At 42.9% G+C, this 24,132-nt stretch overlaps 3 protein-coding genes and 1 long non-coding RNA gene across 10 annotated transcripts in view; 1 reads left to right on the forward strand and 3 right to left on the reverse strand.

Annotated features, from left to right (window-relative positions):
- Window positions 1-24,132, forward strand: part of LOC143895942 (uncharacterized) — a 321,026-nt gene that overhangs the window by 172,940 nt on the left and 123,954 nt on the right. The gene's annotated exons all lie outside the window — the stretch shown is intronic.
- The window catches only part of Sli (slit guidance ligand), a 322,647-nt gene that overhangs the window by 164,639 nt on the left and 133,876 nt on the right, over window positions 1-24,132 (reverse strand). The gene's annotated exons all lie outside the window — the stretch shown is intronic.
- Window positions 18,005-23,797, reverse strand: LOC143895820 (uncharacterized). 2 transcript variants are annotated; one of them, XM_077403185.1, is made up of 2 exons: window positions 23,672-23,797; window positions 18,005-18,932 (listed from the first exon to the last, which is right to left on the reverse strand). In XM_077403185.1, the coding sequence occupies exon 2, from the start codon at window positions 18,920-18,922 to the stop codon at window positions 18,236-18,238; it is 687 nt and encodes a 228-aa protein (XP_077259311.1). In that variant the 5' UTR covers window positions 18,923-18,932; window positions 23,672-23,797; the 3' UTR covers window positions 18,005-18,235. The 2 variants fall into 2 exon arrangements, with proteins under 2 accessions (XP_077259311.1, XP_077259310.1); XM_077403184.1 differs by having other exon boundaries at window positions 23,656-23,797.
- LOC143895819 (uncharacterized) lies at window positions 18,313-22,169 on the reverse strand. Its single transcript, XM_077403183.1, has one exon. The coding sequence runs from the start codon at window positions 22,167-22,169 to the stop codon at window positions 18,993-18,995; it is 3,177 nt and encodes a 1,058-aa protein (XP_077259309.1). The 3' UTR covers window positions 18,313-18,992.

Consider the following 24,132-nt stretch of genomic DNA (forward strand, 5'->3'; position numbering starts at 1 on the left):
GAGCCGCCTCGCCGCGCGCCGGGGAGCACGGGGATGCGTTCGGCCGCGCGCTGGACCGAGCAGGACCCCGTCGCGCTGCGTTGTTTACTCCGCGTCTCCCGCTCACGTGCGCGCGCCATGGAAAAATTGTTTGCCGTATCTCGTTCTCGAACTATAGCCGCTTGTGCTCTAGTGCTCTTATAAATATGAAAGTTGCGCGGGGATCGAGTTACCCGCTCGATAGACGTCGAGCACCGAATGCCTGATGGGCGCGACGTTGAAGTTTATATTGCGACACGCGACGCTGGAAACGAATTAATGTGCAAAAATTCGCGGTCGAAGACAAACATGGGTGTGCTTTTGCCGCACTTTCATATGCATCACGAGCAGCTATTTTAATAGATCGTAAAAGTGAAATTGCACAATTCTGTTTTTACACGCTGACACATTTCGTTTCAATACCGTACTATGTACCTTGGTTTAATGACTTTATTCTTGCATAACTTTTTAACGTTGATTCCTTTGTTCATTTATATAATATACTCAGATCTTGAATATTGTCTAAATTAGACGTACACGTACACATTAGGAGTATAAAATATTGTTCACTTTTTACCCGTAAATTTTAATGTTTTTTGAAACGTCTTTATATAATTTATAAAAATATTTATAGCATATATGCAGATGCAGTATAAATATACCATTATTTTCACGTGATTATATTTTAGTGATATCTTTACATTTATTTAAAAAATATTCTCTTGATTTTCAAGTGGTCTACGTAACTGCAAAAACGTTTTTATAAACGTTATACGTGGCTCTTGAAAAAAAATTTCTCAATAGTGAAGCTTTTACTTGTTCGATACGAGACTAAGATGGTTGTACGAAAATTTTATGAAAGAGTTGAGGAGAAACGTGCGGGAGTCGAAAGTAGGATTATCGATTCATGTGCCTCGAGAAGTGCCTATACATATACATATTGACAATATTCAGAAATAAATGACATACCTATATTATTTTATTCGTATCTAGTTTAGATGCCATGCATTTCATTTATATCGAATTTCTTGGTGGAAAGTTTATCGGAAGTTCCATTACGCCAATATATCGAAATGTGGAATTTTAATGGTCAGACCTGAACAATGAACATTTCCTTAATGTGTGCACGCTCGATTCTTTTTAGTAAAAAATTTCTTATTAAAAATTTCTTTATTAAAAAATTTTCATTTTTATATTGATTTTTCTCTATTAGAAAGTAGGAATTTCATATTGCCTATATAATTATCATACATTATTCGATATTTAATAATTATGTTGATATGAAGCGGCGTTTTATTGGTACTTGTCATTTGCATCGCAGCAACGATCGCGAATATTTCTTTTCCCAAGTAAGTTATGCATCTTGGAATTCGAGAGACGAGAGTGTATTTCCTCCGACGAAATATTCTCGATGCATCCCGCGCGGCATGACGGGCATGAAGAATTGAGGAAACGAAGTGCAAGCCTGTATCCCTTCGTGAAACTTGGGCGCGCCGAAGTCGGAATTACTGTGTCCGCTCCCAGTAGCATCTGGATATCCGCTCCGGGGCTGCTCCAACGAGTTTGCAAGTAGCACCGGAGCCGGTAGTGAAAAAAATTTGTTAGAAATTCTGAGGGATTTTCAGCCGACAAGTTTCAAGAGAACTCGTGCTCGGACATGAACGCTGCTCTTGTAGATAACCACCATCTTGCCGATGGAAGGACGGGCGAGGTGACTGCCCGCTTGCGGAAACTTTGCCGTTTATTACCGCCGCGTTAACCGGCGCCCTCATCTACGCTGGTAATTAATCGGAGAAACTCGGATCGTAAACAAGGCTCCGTCCATTAAGATTCCATTCATTACACCGGAAGTAGACGCGAGTAAAGCCCACCACCCTCCCGCCCGTCACTTCGTCCGTCCATCCGTCCGTTTCGTCGGTCTCTTTTCTCCTAGCTTCTATCACGGTTACAGAAGAAGGGAAGCAGGTGGCTAAGAACCTCCGGAGGATCTCGAGTGAGAAAACGAGAGAGGTGGAGGGAGGAAAGCGCGCGAGAGCGCCGAAGACTTTCAATAATTCTTCGGAATAACTTTGAAGCGCGCGGAGACGGACCTAGCGAGTTTCAGCAAACTTTCCGCTCCCTCCTGCTTTACCCTTTCTCACCGTCTTCCTTTCTGCTCTCTCTCTTTCTCTCTCTCTCTCTCTCTCTCTCTCTCTCTCTCTCTCCCTCTCCCCCCTCTCTCTCTCTCTCTCTCTCTCTCTCTCTCTCGATTTGGTCCTTCGCTTGGATACCGTCGCGGGAGATAAGTTTCAGATTCCCGTTGTCCTCTTCGTGACCGTGCCAGAGGAGCGAGCCTTCTCTTATCTTTTATGCATTATCGGCGGTCTTTGCTCCCTCTTCCGCCCCCTACCGACAGTCCGACGACGTTGTTCTCGTTCACTCATATTTCGGAACCAATATTATGCTAATACCCATCGCGATACACCCGTCGCGCGCCGATGTTTGTCCCTGCGGGAGAACGAAACATCGATGTTGTATGCCGATGGTTATCGACGGATAAGGATCGTGAACCGCCACCCGCATGCCTGTCGCGTATGCTTTCGTGAATAATTCCGGCGCCAACGACGGCGACGACGACGACACTTCTCGTTTCCTACATCACGGAGCGGAACGTGACAGCTTCCTCTTGTCGCGAGCAGACCATTGTGCAAGACTGAATGAAGACTTGGGAGATGCGTTTCTGGGGGGTTACCGGTTTCATAGGTGATGTCGAGAAGAGACCGTCGAAATATTTCCTTTATGAGACATGAGATTACTGGTATAACGAAAATAACTCAATTTCGCGGGTCTTTTCAGAAAGATCTGCTATTTGCTTGTGTTTAGATAACCATGGGTAATAAAAATAATTGGAATCTTGGATCAATAACGAATTGAGGAGATTTTCTTCAAAATTTCGTGCCAACTCGGATTGTGTTAAGTATATTTATTTTAAATCTTACGGATATATAAAGAGATCTATTATTATTAGCCAATCAAACTTTAGAGACTGTGATTCAAATTTATCGCCGCGGTGAAACTAATAATACCTATATATTATCTTCTAATCTTATCTGTATCTGCTACGGTCGTTGACGCAGTGACACTTACCTGAAACAGAGAAACATAAAGACAATTAGTTCACAAAATTCATAATACATACAAATATGTTTTAATATCATCCTTACAGCCATTTCAGAATTCAGAATATAATATTCCAGAAATATTTTTTTATAAATTTCAAATCGTGATGAGAATTTGAAATATCGCGTTATTGATTTATATGAGATATATATATATATATATATATTTGTAAATTCTTAGCTTCAAGTTGATCAATTTGCATTCAGCTTATCTCCTTCACGTTATCTATAGTTCAATCGTTTGATGATCATTGTATTATTATTATTATTATTATTATTATTATTATTATTATTATTATTATTATTATATATGTCTAGACTAGTCTAGAGTATATCGTCTCTAGTAACGGATAAAGGTCGATCTAGCGGTACAGTCTGCTACTGTAACTAGTACGAGATCACATAGAGGGTGGTGAAGATGAGTTCAAAGCAATTGGTAGCTGAGCAATCTCAGCCTAATCGTATCTCCCTGCTTCGGGGTGAAATACGTAAAAGCGTTGTCTACTATATATGGTAATCATAGTGAAATGTTGTAATGTAAAGCGAACAATATGACAGAGGAGTTTGGTATTTCTGTTTATGATTTCACTGCGCGAAGCAATTGTTAATTTCCTGCCATTGAATTCCACAATATAGGTACATAACATACATTATTGCTAAAAGTCTATGTAATACTACCAAAAATTTGAATTTTCTTTAGAGAATCTAGCTTTAATCTTACATTCTCGTGGTCATTAAATCTTACCCTCCTGATATCTCGCGCTAAACACACAAGTTTGAATCTCGGCAATATGGAAGTGCACGTGCAGGGACCGAAAAGCGCTCCCTCGTCCTATAGAAGCTATTGTTTGACTATCGGAAGTTCTCGAATGTTACACCGAGGTCAGTATCGGACTTCGTGTGCAGCTCTCGTCTGACCCAATTACGCGACGCTATCAGCGACGGAAGATAACTGGAATTAGCTTGGAAGGACGATTAGCAGGCGAGCAAGAACTCGTCCTCCGCTCGCGAACACAATCGACAATTTATTCGCGAGTCGGGGAAAACAGCCGGAATTGCACACATTGCAAGATTCGTGGTGCAAGCACGAGGAAACGTCGCGCTTTGCTCGCACGTACGTACGTGCTCGCATACGCATGTAGGTATATCGCGTGCATTGTTATTATGCACCGTTTCTCGAGCGCTTCGGCCGGACGCAGCAGCGCACTTTTAATCACCATTCAGGCGGATTGAGCTAAACGGGACGAGACGGGACACACCGGTGCCACCACCGCGAGGCAAAACAAGGGTTGAATGGCGCGGCGGGGCGCCGGCGGCCCGGGTACGTACACGACGCGAGCTATTTGCGGCGCAAAAAACGAGTCGGCGAATCGCCGGTGCGGGAAAAGGGCAGTGTGTGGTGTGAGGGGGAGAAAGAATATGAAACGGAACAATTGAAATTGGGCACGGTGCCAGCGGTGCGCATACAATATCCGCCAAAAGTTTGTTAACGCCTCGCGGGACCTCCCGGCCGCTTCTCGCCTACTCGCCCCCGCGCTCGCCTGGCATAAGTCCGAGTGGTACGTACGAACGGTATCGTAATGGGATACTTCCGCTCGTCTGTCGTTGTTACGCGCGGTTTATTAGCACGGTCGAACTTTGTAACGGAGATTTCTAGTACTTTTCTTCGCGTCGGGATATATCGTCGAACTTTTCCTCGGCGCAGAACGCACCGCCGACTCGCCAAGAAAGGATTTATCGACGGCTATACGAAGTTGAAGATCGATAGCGTTCTCTCCGTGGCACAACTGCCTGTTAACAAATTATAAAACAATCCCTCTTTCTTGCCGATGTGCGCGACTTTATTGGATTAATGTTCATTCTTGTTATTCAGGTCACACGTTTTTGATGCATACATTGATTGACGTTCACGGAAACCCGATAATAAGTATTGCTTCTATACGTGTAGCTGAAAAATATAAATGCTTCGTACAAATAAAATTTATTACATTTTTGCGGCGGCCTTTACGCCCATCTAAAGAAACATGAAAAATATTTTTATCAATAATTTCTATTTGTCGATAAATATTTTCACGCGTGGAAACATTTATGTTTTTAATTCGAGGCCTATTTAAAATTGCCGATAAAAGATTTACATCTCTCATATTATTATACAAAACTTGTTCTTTATTAAATGCAACATTCATATGCGTGTCGCGTTATCTTAACCGCTAATTTTCAGTAGTAGAGACAAGTATCACTTCGATGTAGTTTGTAATATTGACATGCACGCGGCTATACATATTTTACATGTTACGATACTTGACTTACGCAACTTTTTCTTTGATCGCCCTCGTTCAGCGCGAGGGAGACGAGCGAGCGCAGTTTTCCAAGGAGAAATACGTGATACGTTTATTACTTACACGCGCCACGACAAATTACAGGGGGCACCGACCACGATCGGGCCCCGGCTCCTGTAATGATGCGGGAGCGAATTTCCGTGGAAGTAGCACGCGTGGTTACAAACTTTTTAACCGTAGTGTCTGCAGCACGGACACACGTCGTGTGAGTGGGGGCGCGCGGGTGTGTGCATGCGAGGGCTCGCGTGGCTTTGCCACGACTCGAGCTTGCAATTTGTGCAGTGGTCAAAGGCAACGGACGGTGTGAGAGAACATTACCGCAGGTACCCGGATGAAACCGAAAGAGAGAGAGGAAAAGAGCGCGCGATAAATACGAAACGGGGTATAGGAGAAAAACATTCTCGACTTGCGGAGGACTTGCAATTGCGAACCTAAATTGTGGTTCGTGGTTATTGAGAAATAATCGCGCCGTGCAATAAAATTATTTTCCACTTATGCGGCAGCTTCAATATCGGGAGTGGTAAGCAGCCTTCTCTTAATTGTTCGCCATCAAGAATCCACGTGAAACAGAGATGAATTGATTATTATTGATAATAAGAGCACGGAAGAATAATGATAGTCCGTAGTTTTCGGTTCACTTTTAGCATTTTGACATTACGTCTAGCGTCTGTTCTTTTTGGTACTTTTAGTATCTGTTACTCTTATTTTTATCTTCCTGTAAAATGCAGGCATATGCATGTTTCACATAGAAAGTGTGAATAACAGCAGCTAAAAAAGAGCAGAAATGTATATGTTGTATGCATTTTCATAATAAATTATGGCAGATTTTTTATTAACTTTTTATAACACAAGTTTTACTGCACAAATATAATACTTTGAACCGTGAAATGTAAATATATGAGTTTTAAAGAAATGTGTAAATAAAAACATTGCTTAACGCAGATGTTATTCAGTGAAGTGAGCTAATAAAAAAAGACAAGGGCTTTAAAACGTTAGCATCAGTTTAATTACACCTGTTTTGCAACAACTGTACCTTGGCGTCGAATAGAAAAGACACATTGATAATGTCGGAGTAGACGATTTATCAATATAATTGTGCAGAATAGTTACGGTAATTGATTGATTCTCGATATCCGCGAGAAAAATGATTGCTTCCTGCGAGAAACCTGTTGGATATTCAAAGCTTCCGATTATTGATTCCCTTTGACCGCTTGCAATCGAACGCAACCAAATGAATTTCAAAATAATATTTATCGGTAGAATTACAAATAATAATATAAAATTTTATTATATTATACTTGAACACACGTAAAATTAATTTCTAGATTATAATCATTTTCCATCTTTCTCTCTCTCCTCTCTCTCTTCTTTTTCATTTATTATATATATAATGTTAGTTTTTGAAAATTATAATATTAACTAATTAATTAACGTCAACAACTATTAAGTTATTACAGTTAACAATGTAAAATTTTTACATTTTTACAATGTAAAAATATATTTTTAGAAGGTTATATTTGTTATTTATCAATATATCAGAATAAGTTTCGGAATTTATTTGTAGATGTAGTTATTTCTTTCATGTGCGAGTTATATTCTCTTATGTTTATATTAAATATTCAAAGAGAAGCGATGGGAATAGCAAAGGAATGAAGAAGGAATGAATTGATAAATCGAAAAGTTTCACGTATCAAATATACGCTGTTGAAAACAATCGGTATAGAAAGCGTAGAATTCAAAATACTAATCGCCAATAGCGCAGTAAAATATATAACCAACCGCAATTTGCAATGGTATATAATTTATCCGAACTAATATTTACCTCACAAATGCAAGTACAAATTTTATGTACTATAAATAGAAGAGCAATTTAAGGTAGGACTGAAAATACTCGTCTTTCTGTTCTAAAAACGAATGTTATTAATATGAAATAAAACCTAAATTTTTCTTTCGTAACAATTTCCACTTTTTGCCAGTTGGAAATAAAGCAGAACGCTTCCAATAATTTAAACGAATCTTGAAATATAACTTATCTTCTAAATTATTTATTTCTTTCGGACGTTGTGTGTGTGTGTGGACCACTCTTCGGGAGCAAACGTAACTGCGGGGAAAGAAAGACATAAATTGAATGTGCAATCACGGCAAAACCGAGTCGCCATGAATAACGGCAATAAATGTCGTTTCTTCCAAAGGTTTACAAAGAATCCTCGTGCGACCGAAGGAGGCGGAGAAGAAGACGATCCTCCCGAGGTGCAACGCGAAGCTCGCAAGAGAAATCTCCTTCTTTCCCCCTTCAAAAACAAATTCATATTTCAAGGCGGTACCCTCTGCGGTGTATTCGTCTACGAAAAGAGACGCGAGCTCGGAGATAAAAGTGAAATACGCGGGTACGCTATTGAAGGCGGTGCCGGAGGAGGAACGCGGATACAAAGCCAGAGACAAGGGATCGCGGTCATTCGTCATTCGACGTCGTCCTTTGTCTCATATCGCTATAATAGATTGAGCTTGACAATCACTTATCTCATTTGAATCCGTTCTCGCCATCTCTCGTGCGAGGTAGGGGATAAATCGCCCTGGTCGAAAAGCAATTTAATCAGGAAGATCGTCGTCGTCGTCGTCGTCGGGCCGTCTTCGAGATGATCGCGCGAACGCCGACTGCTTTCGTCGCCGTCGTCGTCGAGGCGAATTTTTCGCGCGTAATGAAGGGGAAAAAAACGAAATGTCTAATGAACGTCATCTTGATTCATGATCTAGAGAAACTGGGCCTCTCCCGCGCGCAACACGGGAAACGGATGCGCGGCCGCCGGTCGAAATTCAATTTGTATGCCCCATGATTTATTTTCCCTCCGCGCGGATTTATCTTCCGGGCGATGCTCTCCGGTGCATTTTACGGCGTCATCCTCCATTAAGTGGGCTATCCATACGTTGGACCGGCGAGAAGATTATGTTTTTACGCGTCTCATCCGTCGCCGTTAATTATTAAATGCGTATTATTCTCTGCGGGGAGAGTTATCTCGCGCATATTCACGCGAAATTGAGGCTTCCCGCGTAGTCGCCGGGGAAATACGTAGTAAAAAGTATCGACAATTTGAGTGCAGGCTGCACTCCCTCCCCCTCCTGAAATCTCGTTGGAAATTTTCCAATGATAACCCAACAATGCCGAGGATCGGTCGAGGATTCCGGCGTTAACGCGTTTACTCCGCGTTCTCAGCGATTGCGCAGTCGGCCGCGTGTATAGGTCCATCCGTTAGATATACGCTTCGTTCATTCCGCTCGTTACTTCTATTACTGCCGGACATTTACATGTACACTTACGTGCGTATCGTTACTACGTGCACGAATCGAGCTTGGCTCGATCGCGTCGCGCTTCGCGATACAACAATGATTCGGGTATAGGGCGAACGTTACCCTCGATTTTTCTTCCGGACAGAAATTCGAGATGAATGCGAGGCGAATAAACGGGCCGACGGACGGGGCTCATCGGCAGTCTATCGTTCCGGGCAAACAGTCTCCTCGAACAAAAGAACGAGCCAGCAGCGTCAACACAAAAATCCCATTTACGTCTCTCGCGCGGACGTAAGCCGGGCTCGTAGAGGCAATCACGGTAGCGCGCGCTCTCGAGATATATCCGTGTTAAATAAATTTCAGCGGACGACCCCTTTCGCGCCCCGTATCCTCGTCGGATTCGTCGACACAGGGAAAACATCGGGACGAGGTCTTCCTCCTCCTTAGGCGAGAGAGAGAGTGTATACGGCGGTCGTTGGCGTCGACGGTGCGCTGTCGCTGTCTAAAGCGCGCCGAGATTGACAGCTCGAGTGCGCGCACGCTCGCTCCGAAAACACGCTCCGTGTCCGTAAAGACGCGCGGGCGTATCGCGAACGGCACATATTCGCGGCAGTATACATATACACGCGTACCGTTCGTCTATCGAGTGAAACGCGCACACGACGATTACGTGCATACGTACGCGCGCACCGACGTACGTCGCGCGCGCACACACACACACACACACGCGCGGGGCTTCACACGAGCAAACTGTATAAACACAAGCATACGCAGCGGGAGTATAATGTACGCGGGCGAGTACCACGGCATCGCGTTATCCCTACACGTCTGTCCATTATTGCGATAGCAGGCTGCGTCAATATTGGCCCAAAGGGTTTCGCTGTGATTGTCTTCCTCAGCGCGTATACACACATATACATATACGGCATTAGGCCTGTCTCATGCGCGATACTAGCCTAGCTGATGCCTGCACCGCGACCGATCGACAGCCTCCACCGCACATTCTCCTCTTCCTCTTCCTCCTCCTTTCCTCTCCCTTCCCCCCTTTTCGCCATCGTCTTCTCCTCGCCGTTTACTCAGCCTCGCACGAACGATCGCTTCGTTCAAACGCTTCGAAAACAGGCACATCCGATTTCATGATAGCGCTTCAAATAGTTCGCGCCGTTCTTATCCCAGCTGACCGGCTAACGGTAGGGCCGGTTTGTTTGCGAATGTGTCGGCTTGGCGCGCGGCGGTACGGGATCGTTATGAGAAGCGATGGTTTCACGGACTATTTGGAATTTAACGATTGGTGAGGTATATGAATTATTATTCAAAGCGGTAAACGTAGAGCGTTTACTCTCACAGATGAGGCGAAGAAAGTATATGCATTGCAATGTTCTCATATGGATATTTTATACATTATCTCACTCATCAAAAATAGAAGCAGAGTAGATAAATCTAGTTGAACAGAACTCTATACCGTACAGATTTGTACCGAGTAGCGAATTACCAATTTAGTGACACGCTGAAGATTATATCTCTGTACACCGGCTTATTATAGATTTCTCCCGTTTAACTAACCGTTTCTGCTGCACTAACGAAGATCTGTGCTTGCACATTACTGACAGTGTTTACTCGTTAAATCAGAGACATTTCGTTGTGAGATATGATTTAAATTAATGCTCTCTATAAATAATTTTAATACACATATCTCTATGCAAAAACTATCTCTTATTAAAGATTTTACATACTTTCTTTTACTTACATATATACAGCGTTTTTAAAATAAATATTTCTAAAAATTTTGAAATACTGATAACAGACACTTTTTATGATATATTATTTTATTTCCTTGCACATAAATTCAAGTTCTTTAAAAACAATGTATGTGCTTTGTCGACATGCATAATTCAATATATTAAAAAAGAAATTTGATTTGGGTTGCCTCAATCTGCTTAAACGTGCCACTGGAACACGAATGCAACGAGCAACCTCGTTAAAGATTCCGTGCGTACTGTCTCTCGAGAGCGTGAATTTGCACCTGTTCTCCAGTCTCAAATGTTTATTTTTTGAGGGTGGGAGAGGAGAGTCGAGTCGTTAGATGCTTCGCGAGAGAAGAAAACGCGGGGGCCATCCTTCGTAGCTGAGGACTGTTTGTCGTGTATACATACAAACGGTTCGCAGCAGACACAGGCAAGAAGTGCGACGGGACACGTACGATATAACTACCAGCACCTGGCGCATAAAGCCCCGCACTGCATACGTTATGAGAGGACCTGCAGGTCCGCATAGCAGTGCGGCCGTAATATTTTCAGCTCGCGCCCCCGACTACGTTTTTTACGATACACTTGACGGCTAGAACGCTGAATTTCTTCGAAGCTGCATCGACGATATTGGAAAGCACAATCAAAGACAGAGGTTTATATGGGCGCTTTCGGACGTTTATCATATCTTTTATTGCAACGCATACAATTTTTACGATCTGATCTCGATAATTTGATGCAAGAATCGATAATATAATTTTCGTTCGTATAATAAAGTTTTTTTTCAGGATTTTATACAAGGATATATTCTTATGATACGCAGAATAAAATATAAATTATATTATTGGCATCGCATAACTACAAATAACAGTATGCAATACAAGAATAAAAATGAATAATAACACATGTACATGTTTTATTTTATTATTGTATAATTGCATAATTGATTTAATAGACGATAAATTTTTTATTTTATTCTTAAAATAATTGGACCTTATATATATATATATATATATATATATATATATATTATTTCCTTGTAAACTATTTTATTTTTCAAAATGAGAAAATATGATGTATTAACAGCTCAATTAATGCTACATTAATACTTATGATGATAGAACGTAATGAACAAATAGCAATTGAATAAAGCGTATTGATTATTTGTTCTTTTTGCATTTGTTTTTATATACAAGAAAAAATTGCTTGATGATAAATTTTAACAAATTCTGCCAGTACTACTTTCAATAAAGTCTAACTGTTATATATGAATATGAATTGTGTAAACAAGAGATCTTTATTGTTAAAATTGTTTGCAATATTCAACTATTGATGGAATTTATACGACTTTGAGGCACAATTAAAAAACAAGATAAACTTATTAAAAATTTTAAATATGTAGTATATAAGTATGATAAAATTACATTTTCAATATAGCACAATTAAATGTCACATTTAATTTCTCAATTACACGGTTTGCCGTCTCTGTAAATAAGTCTGTCCTGCGTATGAATGAAATGTCATTTAGTATTCAATGTAGCAAATTACGTAATATCAGCTCTGCGTGAAGGTTTGAATTATATTTGTGCGTTGATATGAAATACCGTTATCCTGTCAATCCTAATTTATTTATTATTGTGCTTCGCGTGACACATAATATTCAATAGTATCCTTTCTCGGTATAATCTCATTTCTAGAAAAATAGTACCTTATAGTTCACGCGTTTCACTGTATATATATATAAGAATAATAAAATATTATAAAAATAAAAAGATTAGTTTTTAACGAAAGCTACAATATTACATAATTATATAATCCTTGAAAGAGAGGAAGAGAGAAATATCATTTTAGAGAAACAAGATAAGCACCAACGCTTGTGAAATTTAGTTGCGTTAAAACCTGTTCATAAAACATGTTTGTTTTACATTTTTTCTTACCGCAAGACATGTCTCACTAGTGCGGTGCAACAGGTGAATAGCATTGTTCTACGTTAAGCGAATTGCAAAGTGTTCCGAGATATTGAACAACATCTACATATGTTTGCAAAGTGCAACACGCACGATCCGCATCCGATTATCGCGACAATGTTGACTGAGAAACATCGCCTGCATCATAATGTATAGACTTGTACAAATGAATACCACGTTCGCTTCGTGTGCTTTTCTTAATGCTCTCGGATGCGATTCTTAATCGCGTGCGATTAGATTAGAGTTACATTACTTGACACGAGACATACATAATAGAGTGTGTGTGTGTGTGTTAATTCAATATTAACTAATTACATATAGCATGTCTGCTTCTGTGCCTCTATATGTACATTTTTAATTATAATTTAATGCTAATATAAATAATATATAAATAATTGAACGATACTGCAATACATTCATTTTAATGTATCGTTCATATGTAATTTGTAGCTGCTACTTATTCCTGTATATCAATATTGGGATATTAAGGACATATATTTTCATTAAAATTAAAAAGAATGTCCAATCATAACATTATCAGCGATCAGGACTGATCGCTAGATTACAATATCCGCGGTATCCGGATCGAAACGAGACGACATATAATTCCTTAATTACTACATTCACCATCGCGCACTTAAGGAACGAAGTAAGTACGTTTATCGCGGCTCAAGAATTATCTCGAATATAGGTACGTAGGAAGCGTTCGACCGACGATCGGCTGTTATAAGCCCTCTCGTACATTTCTTGCGCACTTGCTTTCTATTAAATGCCAGGTATAAAATTGCAGGTTACAGCGGCTCCATTTCTCATGCGTCTGCTCGAGCATGGAGAGGAACGAACCCAAGCGAATCGGTGAATGAAATGAGTTTCGGTCGCGCTAAGGTCATAAGTACCAATCCCGTTCTTCCAGTTTGGCTTTCACGGATGGCCGGTGTGCGTGCGCGTGCGTACACAGATAGGTATGTGCGCACACACCAAGGTATCGCACAAGGGACCGCTGCCGATCGAAACATTCCACCATAGTTTCCGGTCGATGATAACCTATCGCGACGAAAGACGGCGGCGGTCATTCGTCAAAATATCTGATCTTTCGAGTTTATTGCCGAAGTAGTGTGTTGTTATATATTGTTATATATATGTGTGACGGGTCGTTCTTTTTAATTTATTACATATTATCGTTTAAATAGAATAAGATAATATCTGTATATTATAAAGGGAAACAAATTTCCTAATGTGGTAAGAAAATAATATATTTTAATGCATATGTATTTCGTCCAGTTTATTCGCATACGCACATATGATTGCAAGCAATTAATAATATTCACGGGATATGAATAATCCGCGACATAAAAGTCTTTTATTTAAAAAGTGAGTTAAATATAAATTATTTTATTATTACTGAATACTTATTAGGCTTGTTCGTTTTAGCTGAACTTCTTGCACGGTTCATTTTTCTTCTTTTTTTTCACGTTAGAGAGAAAAAGAGAAAAGATTAACTGTGCAAGAAGTTCAGCTAAAACGAACAGGTTTATTTTTATCTCGCCAAAAATACGAAAGGATCGCTTCACATTTATGAAATCATCAACGAAACGTGAAAAGGATAAGCACGAATAAAATAGAAAAGAGAGCGTGCCAAAATATGTGCTCCGCGTACACGCGAGTCCGTTTTTAATCATTTATTGCTGTTACGATCGATCGGACGTACGTTCAAAAGCGCTTCGCGATGTATTATTTCACGGGCTAAAACCACGAAGATTATGAACTACCGAGAGAACGGTTAGTAGACGAATGTATATGTTGACGGCAGATGGAGGTGCAAAGCCGCATCATGACATAAATTATTGCCGGGTGATCCATCAGAGTATAGCGGCGATTAAACATAAACCTTGCAAAGAGCTAAGAAAACAAGCTTAAAATCATTATTCGCTATACTTTGATAACATGATAATAAACGCGAAAATTTGATTTTTTCACGTAATTCTATAAAAATGCCTTGTAATTAGAATTAAAATAATTATGATAAAAAATTGGAGAAAATAAATATAAACGTATAGTTTGTGAATATCTCTTAGAAAAAGAACGCAGTTTAAAATTTGAAAAAAGAAATTATTTGGTGAAAGGCAGAGAGATGTATCTTTGAATATATTGTTAAAGTGTAGCCGCTGATTAAAGTCAAGCTCAGCTCGATCAATCCCATCGCTTCGAATTGCGTCTCCTGTGCACGATATGCGCGCTACGGTGATGTCGCAATTTTTTAATAACGCGGCCCTTCAGCATGAATTGTAAATAAGGCGATCGCATTTGCATCCTGATGGCGCGCGACTCCCTGAACTCATCAGCGTCACGATCATGCCCGGGCGCGATATTTATTCCGCGATCGTCGCAGTGGGCGCCGCGTCGCGTCGCGTCGCGTCGGCCGGCCGCGCCAACTTCTCCTATCCTCCCGGGTGGACGCGGTACTAATTACAGAAATAATTAATGCCGCGGCTACCCCTGCGCGCGTCACACGGACCGGTCTAGCGAAAGATGAAAGTGCGATACAAAAGCCGGGGGAAGAGAGAGGCCAGAACCGGATAAATTAGCGCGTCTCTAAGGTACACACTGGATCTCGGCCTTTGGTATAATGGATCGGGAATGGATTAACAGCGGTGCGAAATGTAGGGAAGAGAGTCGCGTACGCAGACTGCATAGTCGCCGTAGATCCCCCGGAACGAGTCCCACGGCAGCGTATTCTAATGGACGAGCCGCCGCTGTCCACATTAGCCCGAAACAATTGCATTGTTTTTCTCACAATGACGGAGCGCGCGCGCGCGTGCGTTCCAGCCGTGGGGGTGAAACGGGCTTCTCGCGGTGGAATATCGAGGGTTCCCCGCACCGCACGACGACGTGAAACCATCTCCCAGTCCACTGTTACGCACAATACTCACCGTAAGAATTTCGACGACGACGGCGTGCAGATGCCGGAAGCACGGCCGTCGAATTAATTGCCATTGTATTTGCATTGCGAGAAATAGCTAGCTTAACCCTGAACTTGGTGAAACCGAGAGAATAAATTTGAAATTTCTGCTCTTTACAACGAACAATGTAAAAAGGAAATAAAAAACTGTACGAAATAGGAAAGAAATGAGAAAAGAGATAAAACAATTAATCGAGATAAAGTACTTTTAGTCCATATTTTTTTTAGATAATCCGTTTATGCGATAAAGAGAAAAAAATTATTACAATAAATTGGAAGACACACGCGCGCGTAATTGTAATCCGTTTCAAGCTCGGATATTATTCATCCATCATTACTGCGCTCGGTATCTGACGCATTTTTCACTTTGGAGGAAACACTACGAAACACGAAACATATCGTAATTAATGCCGATTATAAATAATTTGATGCATTACAATTTTACTTATAATTTGCTGGCATCGATATCCGCTGTCGACATACTGCAAATCGCGCAATTCTCAATCCAATTTAGCAAATAGAGCTAAATCGATCATTCATGAAAGTACTCGATGCAGGGAACGGCTATGTGGGATTGGTAAAATTCGTTAGTGAATATTAGTTTTAATTAAAATTTCGAGAGGATGAGGATTCATCATTGCGCTGCCGTTGCCGCCGCCGCGCCGCTGCCACTACCGCCGCGCGCCGCCGCGCGTCGTTAACATGGCGGCTCGTCTATTTCGTCGTGTAAATTATGCCCAGACCGGCGGCTGCCGGTGTGCACCAATGATAAAGTTTGTTTTTTAATTAAAAATCTGCCACCCGCCCGACGGCATTGGTGGTGAAAGGATCGTCACCTCGCGTGACAGCCACTCTCAAACACGCGCCAGCGCGACTGCGACGCACTGTTCGTTATGCGAAACGCATTCGATTTTGTCGCGACGCCCCTGTATAAATATCGCAGTCGGGCTATGTTTAATCGGTCGAAAGAGCGTCACGGCGCGACGCCGGGTTCTCCATTCATCATTACGCGTCAGAAAATGCCTGTCACGACGATCTTTGACAGCCTCGCGCGTTATTTGCGTCAAGATAAACGCAGCGCATTACTAAGATTTCGTACTTGATTTCGTACTAATCGGCATACATATATAATACAAATATACGCCGATAAAACTTTTTCAATATTTATGTGTTGATACATTTATCGTATACTATTGCATTTGGTTTATTAATTTTAACCGCCCGATTACGGGCGTTCTTCCAAATACGATGTGATTTATGCTGGTTGATACTCCAAACGAAATTAACTAAATTCTCTTCTCAAATAATTTAACATCGTTCTCTACTTGTGTAAATTGGTTGTGATATACGCAAGCAAAATTGAATAGCATTGCAATAATTAAAATATGAAATTATTTATATAGCACGAGTTATATAATGCAGAGATTGGAGCAAAACTGAACCAGCCAAGTGTTGCAAAATTGTAGTTGAAACTTTCGCGTTATCATTCCCGCGGATTACACCGAATATCGAAGCAGACGGAAGATCGTGAGCAATTTTCATTGTTCCGTTTCCACTTGATAGGTATTTCTTCCTCCGCTTCCACCTGCAGCGGCAGACTCGGATTAGCTTAGCGAGAAATGTTTCCGGTAAACGAATACCAACGTGTATAAATTGATATGGCTGCAACGTACCGCGGGCGAGAGAACGGAATTTCGAAAGCTTTCTGCGAAAGTATAACTGGGAGGAAGCAATTTTCCACGCCGTCCGTATTTGTAGTTTCTCGGTGCGCAACGATTCTTTGTCCTGTAAATAGCGTACTCTCATTGGCACGCGTCGGACATCGTGTTTGCTATGTCGGGCGAAATACCAGGTAGCGCGCCCCGCGGCCCGCGCGCGCATCGGAGAGCGTCAACTGAAATTCAACCGCACGTTGCACCTACCACCTACCTAATACTGCACACGGTTTGGTGGCGATCCAGCGGCTCGAAAAGCGGCCGGACCCAACGATGGCCGGGTCGGCCGCGATTTATGAGGTGTCGAAATTGCACGTTGTTTCTCGCGAAATTTATGGCATCGGTGTCGTACAAGTATCTGGTATCCTTGGTATCGGCTTGCCTCCTAGGCACGCAGGACGAGGCACCTCTTATTATCGTGGCGGGCCAATTTATCGTGCACCTGTCAGCGATCGCGATCTCTTTGATGCCCCTTCCCGGGCAAGGACCCACCACCATCCTCCCCCCTCCCCCTCCCTAATCCTGGCGGACGTTAACTTCAAAGGCAACTTTGAAGAATGGTTCCCCGGATTCCCGGGGATGATTGTCGTAAGAAAGGGGTGGAATGTTATTAAAGGGTAATTCGAGGAATTTGGCGTACTTCTCTGACATCGTCGAGTCGCTCCGAAGTTATAATGAAAGAAAGCTGCGTCTAATTAACGTTAAGACAAACAACGCGAAAGTGGCCGACGGAGGGACTAACTTGATTGCGCGTACGCGCTCTCGCCCGATCTTTGTATCCTTTATATTATTATTCTTGGTAATTTGTATGTATGTATGTATGTATGTATGCTGTTTATTGCCTTTCCCCGTAGGGTTTACAAGGCGTTTTTATGAGGAACGTACCCAAACCTCGTACATTCTCTTTCCCATGTGCCTGGCCATATGCGACCTTACAAAAATAATTACCCCCCCTCCCCTCCCCTCTTCATCCCTCTTCTTCGTCCTCCGCTTCTGCCGTCAAATCTTCCTTCCTTCCTTCTACCTCCATCCTTCCTGTCTACTCCTCCCTATTTGGCCTGCTTCCTCTCTCGTCCCTCCTCCTTCTCCTCCTCTGGGCTCAAGAGAAGCTTCTCCTCCATCCCTCTCGCGATTTCTTCCTCCGCCGATCTCCCTGTGCACTTGTGCACCTCCCTTCTCCCTTCTTCTCTCTCCCTAACCCTCCTTTCCACCGACTTATCCTCGTGTATCTTGACTCCTATGGAGTTCCCTGCCCTTCTCCTCGCCTCCAAAACCCGCCTCTTCTCCTCCTCGTCTCCTAACTTTACCAAAATTGTTAGCCAAATCCCTCTCTGCCCCACCACTATCACCTCTCTTACCTTCACCTTCACCTTCAGCCCTTCTGCGAAAAGCTCCTTCACTTTCTCCCAGTTGGTCTCCTTACCTTCCCATTTCTCTTTCTCCACTCTTATAATTATATTCCTCTTTCTGAAATCGTCCTCGTTCCTTTTACCCTCACCTGCCCACCATTTCTTTTTTCCCGCCATACTCTCCTCGCTATCCTCCCTCTTCCTTTTGCCTCCCCTTTGCTCCAGCCTTTCTATCTTTCTCTCCAACCTCCTTACCTTCTCCTCCAGCTCCTCCATCCTCTCGTCCTTTTTTCTGTCTTCCTCCTTCTTTTCCCTCAGCATCTTCCTTAGCTTCTCCTCTACAATCCCTTCCACTGCCTCCACTATCATTCTCCCTTCACGCTCCATCCTGCCAGCTCTAAAACAGACCAATTACTCACTTCTCCTTTTCTCTACATTCCTCTTCTTCCCCTCCCACTTATCCTTCTCCCCCATCTCCCCTTCCATCTTCCCCACTACCCTCCTTTAGCTCCTCCAAATCCCCCTTTCCACCCATTCTCTCCCCTTCTAATTCCAGCATCCATTCCTCTCCTCCTCCTTCCTCGTCCAAAACCCATCCTACCGCTTCCTGCCAGCTTCCCTTTCCTGAATTCCATCTTCTACATTCTTCCCATACATGCTCCCACGTTTCCTCCTTATTCCCACACAACCTACACTTCTTTTTCTCCTCCGCTTCCCAATATCTGCTCTCTCCTACCTCGTTCCCTAATCTGAATCTAGCCACCCTTCCCCATCTACTTTCTCCCCATCCCTTCTTCAAATATCCCGGGATACCCTCTCCCTTTATCCACTTATACCACTTATTGTATTCTGCTTTCTCGATCCTCTCCCATCTCTCTTTTCTCTGCGTCTCCCTATCCCCCTCAAACAATTTAAGAAACCATTCGTCTCCATCTCCTCTTATCTTTTCCACCTCTTTTAACCCCACGCCTCTGTCTTCGAAGAACTTTCCTCTCTCTCTTTCCCAATCTGAACCTGCTTTCCCTTCCATCTCTCTTTCCTTCAACTCTTCCCAGGCAGACCTCGCCAGTTCACTTCCTCCACCTTCCTCTAACTTTTTCTCAAATCTCCATGCCCTCATTCCTGCTCTCCCTCTTAATTTCTCCCTTTGCAACTCCTCCCTCACTAGATACCACGGTGTTCTCCCGTCCGCTCCCAATACCCATCTAATGTATCTTTCTTCCATTCTTTCTATTCCTTCCCTTTCTCTCCATCCCCATATTTCCGCTCCATAACTCAACACCGTCCACACCAATCTATCCAACAGCCACAGTCTTTTTCCCCAGTCTTTCCCGAATCTCCTCTTCCCTATCCCCCAGACTTTTCCCATCACTGCGGCCGCCTTTTTTATCCTTTCCCTTATTTGTGCTTCCTGCCCTCCATTTCTTTGAAACACGTATCCCAAATACCGAAATTCCCTCACCTCTTCCAACTCTTTTCCTTCCCATCTCCATTTTCTCTTACTGTCCCTCCCTCCTCCTTTCCTAAACCTCATTATTTTTGTTTTCCCCACGTTCAATTCCAATCTCTTCCTGCCCAGGTAACCCTCTAGTCTTTCTATCAGACTCCTCATTTGGTCCTCATCCTCTGCAATTAGCACGATATCATCCGCGTAGGCCAGAGTATACACCCTCTTGCCTCCTAGCATTATCCCTCCCCATTTAACTCTATCCATTTCCTCCTCCAGGTCTGCTAGCAACACATTGAACAGAATCGGGCTCAAAGGGCATCCCTGCCTTACTCCCCTCCCCGTCCAGAATACTTCTCCCAATTCGTTTCCTCCTCTTACCCTACTCTTCGTCTCTCTTAGCATCTCTTCCGTCCTTCTCACCAGTCCTTCCCTTATTCCCCTTTCTCTCATAGCTTTTATTAGTATTCCTCTATCCACCGAATCGAACGCCGCCTTCAGGTCCACAAAACATGCTATCAGTTTTCCCCCTTTCTTCTCTAACCTTCTGTTCACCATGTAGTTCAACACGTAAATGTTGTCTATCGTTCCCATTCCCCTTCTAAAACCTGTCTGGTTGTGTGGTACCATTCTCTTTCCCTCTATCTCCTCCCTTATCCTCTCCGCCAGAATAGCCGTGTACACCTTATACAAAGAGGGCATTATTGTCACCCCTCTATATTCCTCTGCCTTCTTTCCTTCCCCTTTCTTTATGATTGGCGCAATTATACCTTCCTTCCAAATTTCCGGCCATCCTCCCCCCTTCCATATCTTATTGATAAATTTCCATGTCCAAACCTCCAACCCCTTCCCTCCTCGCTTCCATGCCTCTCCTGGAATCTCATCCTTTCCCATTGCCTTTCCGTCCTTTAGCTTCTTTATAACTCTCCTCATTTCCTCTAGACTTATCTCCTCTTCCTCCTCTCCTTCCTTTTCTTCCCTCTCTCCTTCCTTCCCCATCCTCACCCTCCCCTCTACTCCTCCTAATAACTTCATAAAGTGCTCTTTCCATTCTTCCTCCTCTATCCCTTCCTCTATTCCCCTCCTTTTCCTTCTCTCCCTATTCACTATCTCCCATACCTCCGCTTCCCTCCTTGCTCCCTCCACTTTTCTCTCCCATCTCTGGTTCTCCTCTTCCTTCTTTCTCTTACATATCTCCTTAAATTCTTTCCTCCTTTCCTTATACGCACTGGCCTCTCCTCTTTTCTTCCTCCAGTCCCTTAATTTTCTCCTTGCCTCTTTCTTCGCTTCTCGACATTCCTCATCCCACCATCCCACCTTCCCTTTCTTATTTCCGAGCTCCTCCTCTACCCCTTTTATTGCCTCTGTTATTCTTATTTCCATTTCTTCCCATTCCTTATTCAACTCTACTTCTTTTACTTCCACCTCTCCTATTTTTTCTATAAACCTCTTTGATCCTTCCTCGTTCCACACCCCCCTGCTTCTTTTCTTCCACCCTCCTCTCCTGCCTTCCTCCTCTTCCCCCCTTCTTACTACTACTTCCAATGGGTGATGGTCCGAGTCTACTCTCTCCCCCACTACCATGCTCACTATCTTCTCTCTTACTTCTCCTTCCCCTATTATGTAATCAATCACCGTACTACCTCTTCCCCCCGTGAACGTAAACTCCCCCTCCTCGTCTCCTCTTACATTTCCATTGAATATCTCCCATCCTCTCTCCTCTAAGCTATTTACCAACAGCCTCCCCTCTCTGTCCACTTTCTTGTCCTTCGACCTTCTTCCTTCTCCCAATCCTCCTCCCTCCTCTTCCTCTATCCTCCCACCTTCTTGCCCAGTCCTCGCATTAAAATCTCCCCCAATTATCGTATACCTTCCTTCTTCTTTCTTTTCCATTCTATCTCCTAACTCTTGTACGTTTTCCTCCATCCCCTCTTTCTTTGCATACACCCCTATAATACTCCAGTTCTCACCACCTGTTCTGACCTTTCCCGCAATCCAACCCTCTCTATCTACTTCTATTGTCGTTCCCTTTTCTTTTAATCCTTTTCTTATTCCCATTATCATCCCTCCTATTGCTCTTCCTTTTTTATTCTTTTTCTTCGCCATTTGCACCCCCCATTCGTACCCTTTTGGAAATCTCCCCCTTATTCTTTCCCAGCCCTTTTCTCCTATCCAGGTCTCTGACATGACTAACACATCTTCTTTCTTCAGCCCTTCCCAAAAATCCTTATCTTTATTTTCCAACCCCGCTACGTTCCAGAATACTATCCTCCAAACTAACTTACTTTCCCCCTCTTCTTCTCTTCTGACTTTCGTGTTGTCCTTCTCTATCTCACCCCCTCTATCCTCTTCTCCTCTTATTCCCCCGTCTCCGTTCCTACCTCTCCCTCTCCTCCTTTACCTTCTTTCCCTTCCTTCCCTCCTCTGCTCTCCTTTCTTCTCCTTCCCCTTTCGTCCTTTAACACCTCCTCTTCCATATCCCATCTCCACCAAGTATTTTCCAGCCTTATTCTGCCTGCCTTAATCCATGCCCTCCTACCTTCTCTTTCCTCCCCTTTCGCTATCTCTCTCAACCTCCAATTCATTCTTCTTTCCTCCCACGATAGGTCCTCCGTAATTCTTTCCTTTCTCCCCACTAGGCTCCTCTTTTTTTCCATAACCTCCCATTTCTGTTCTTCGTTCTCCAATTTCAACAGCACCATTTCCCTTCCTTTTTCTGCATCACCTCCTATTCTCTTCACCTCTATTGCCTTTACTTTCGCTCCTATTCCTTCTAGTAACTTTTCTGCATTTTCTCTCCTCCCTCCTTCTTTTACTTCCAGCCCTCTTATTACAATGTTTCTTCTTCTCTCCTCCTTTTCTTTCCTTTCCAGCCTTCTCTCCAGTTCTCTTATTTTCTCCCCCGCCTCCCCTCTACCGTTTCCTTCCTCCTCCCTCTTCCCCTCCTTTCTCTCTTCCATTTTTTCCTCCAATTTTCTTATTCTTTCTTCCATTTTCTCCTTCTGCTTATTTGTCTCTTCCCTCTCCTCTTTCCATCTCTTCTCTCGCTCCCTAAACTCCCTTCTCAGGTCCTCTATCTCTTTTCTCATCTCCCTACCCTGCTCCCTGAAACCCTCCCTTAGCTCTTCTCTTACTGCCCTAAATTCCTCCATCATTTCTCCCATTCTTTCTCCCAACTCCTTCACACCTAACTCCGAGTCTTTTTTAGGAGATCTTGCCGTCATATTACTTCTCTTAAAAATCTCCTCCTTTTCCTCACCCCCGCTCCTGTCCATTTCCTCCCTCTTCCTTTTCCATAACTCTTCTAAATTTCCCGTGCTCCCCCTCCTAACTTTCTCCTTTTCCTTAACCTTACCTATCGCACTCTTTCCCTCCCTCCCGTTTTCTCTCCCTTCACTCATCTCCTCCTAACTCGGCTCACTTCCCCCTCTAGCTCCACCACCTACTCTATGCCCTGCCTCGCGCTGCTGTCCGCGTCCCGGATCCTGTGTTGAGTCGCCCCTCTCTCTTCGCTATTGTTCACGCTCTGCCTCGTGCTGCCGCTCTCGGCTCGGCTCACCTGCCGTGCGCCCCTCTAGCTCAGCTAACGTTCGTGCTTACACCTTCTCAGTGCCTAGCCGCTTTACCTCCCTTTATCTCCTCTTACCTGCCCCTCCTCTGTTTCCCTTCTTACCTCCTCACTCTCTCACCTCCACACCTCCTCGCTCTATCACCCTCTCCTTCCTCAGCCTCCCTCGTCACTCTCTACTAGACCCTTTTGCTCTCACTCGCTTTCACACCTGTCACTCTCGTTCTCTCCGGAACCGGAAGTCCCTATTCTTGGTAATTTATTTATGCTAAACTTTTCTCTTATCTTTGTCGATGTGTATCTCACCGCTTCTGCTTTCGTTGGCATTTAAATCGCACAAACTTTCGACTCTTATATATACTCACATTTTGTTTAAAAGTAATTATATAATTGCTTTTTAATATTTATTACTATCATAAAATTTTATTGGATATAGAGACATTCCCGGATATATTCACTTTTACATTATGCTATACATGTACAACTTCATTTTATTTAATTTTTTTTAGGAAAATATTATTTGCAGAGTGCATACGTGGTCTTTTTGTTGCTGCTATTGAAACATTTTCAAGTATAACAAAA

This window comes from Temnothorax americanus, unplaced genomic scaffold (assembly GCF_048541705.1).
Source record: "Temnothorax americanus isolate GAGA-0224 unplaced genomic scaffold, ASM4854170v1 Scaffold17, whole genome shotgun sequence".
Classification (NCBI taxonomy): domain Eukaryota; kingdom Metazoa; phylum Arthropoda; class Insecta; order Hymenoptera; family Formicidae; genus Temnothorax; species Temnothorax americanus.

Excerpts from the sequence above, each read along its gene's own strand:
- LOC143895820 (XM_077403185.1), bottom strand. The coding sequence starts at position 18,922 with ATGGAGCGTGAAGGGAGAATGATAGTGGAGGCAGTGGAAGGGATTGTA.
- LOC143895819 (XM_077403183.1), bottom strand. The coding sequence starts at position 22,169 with ATGTCAGAGACCTGGATAGGAGAAAAGGGCTGGGAAAGAATAAGGGGG.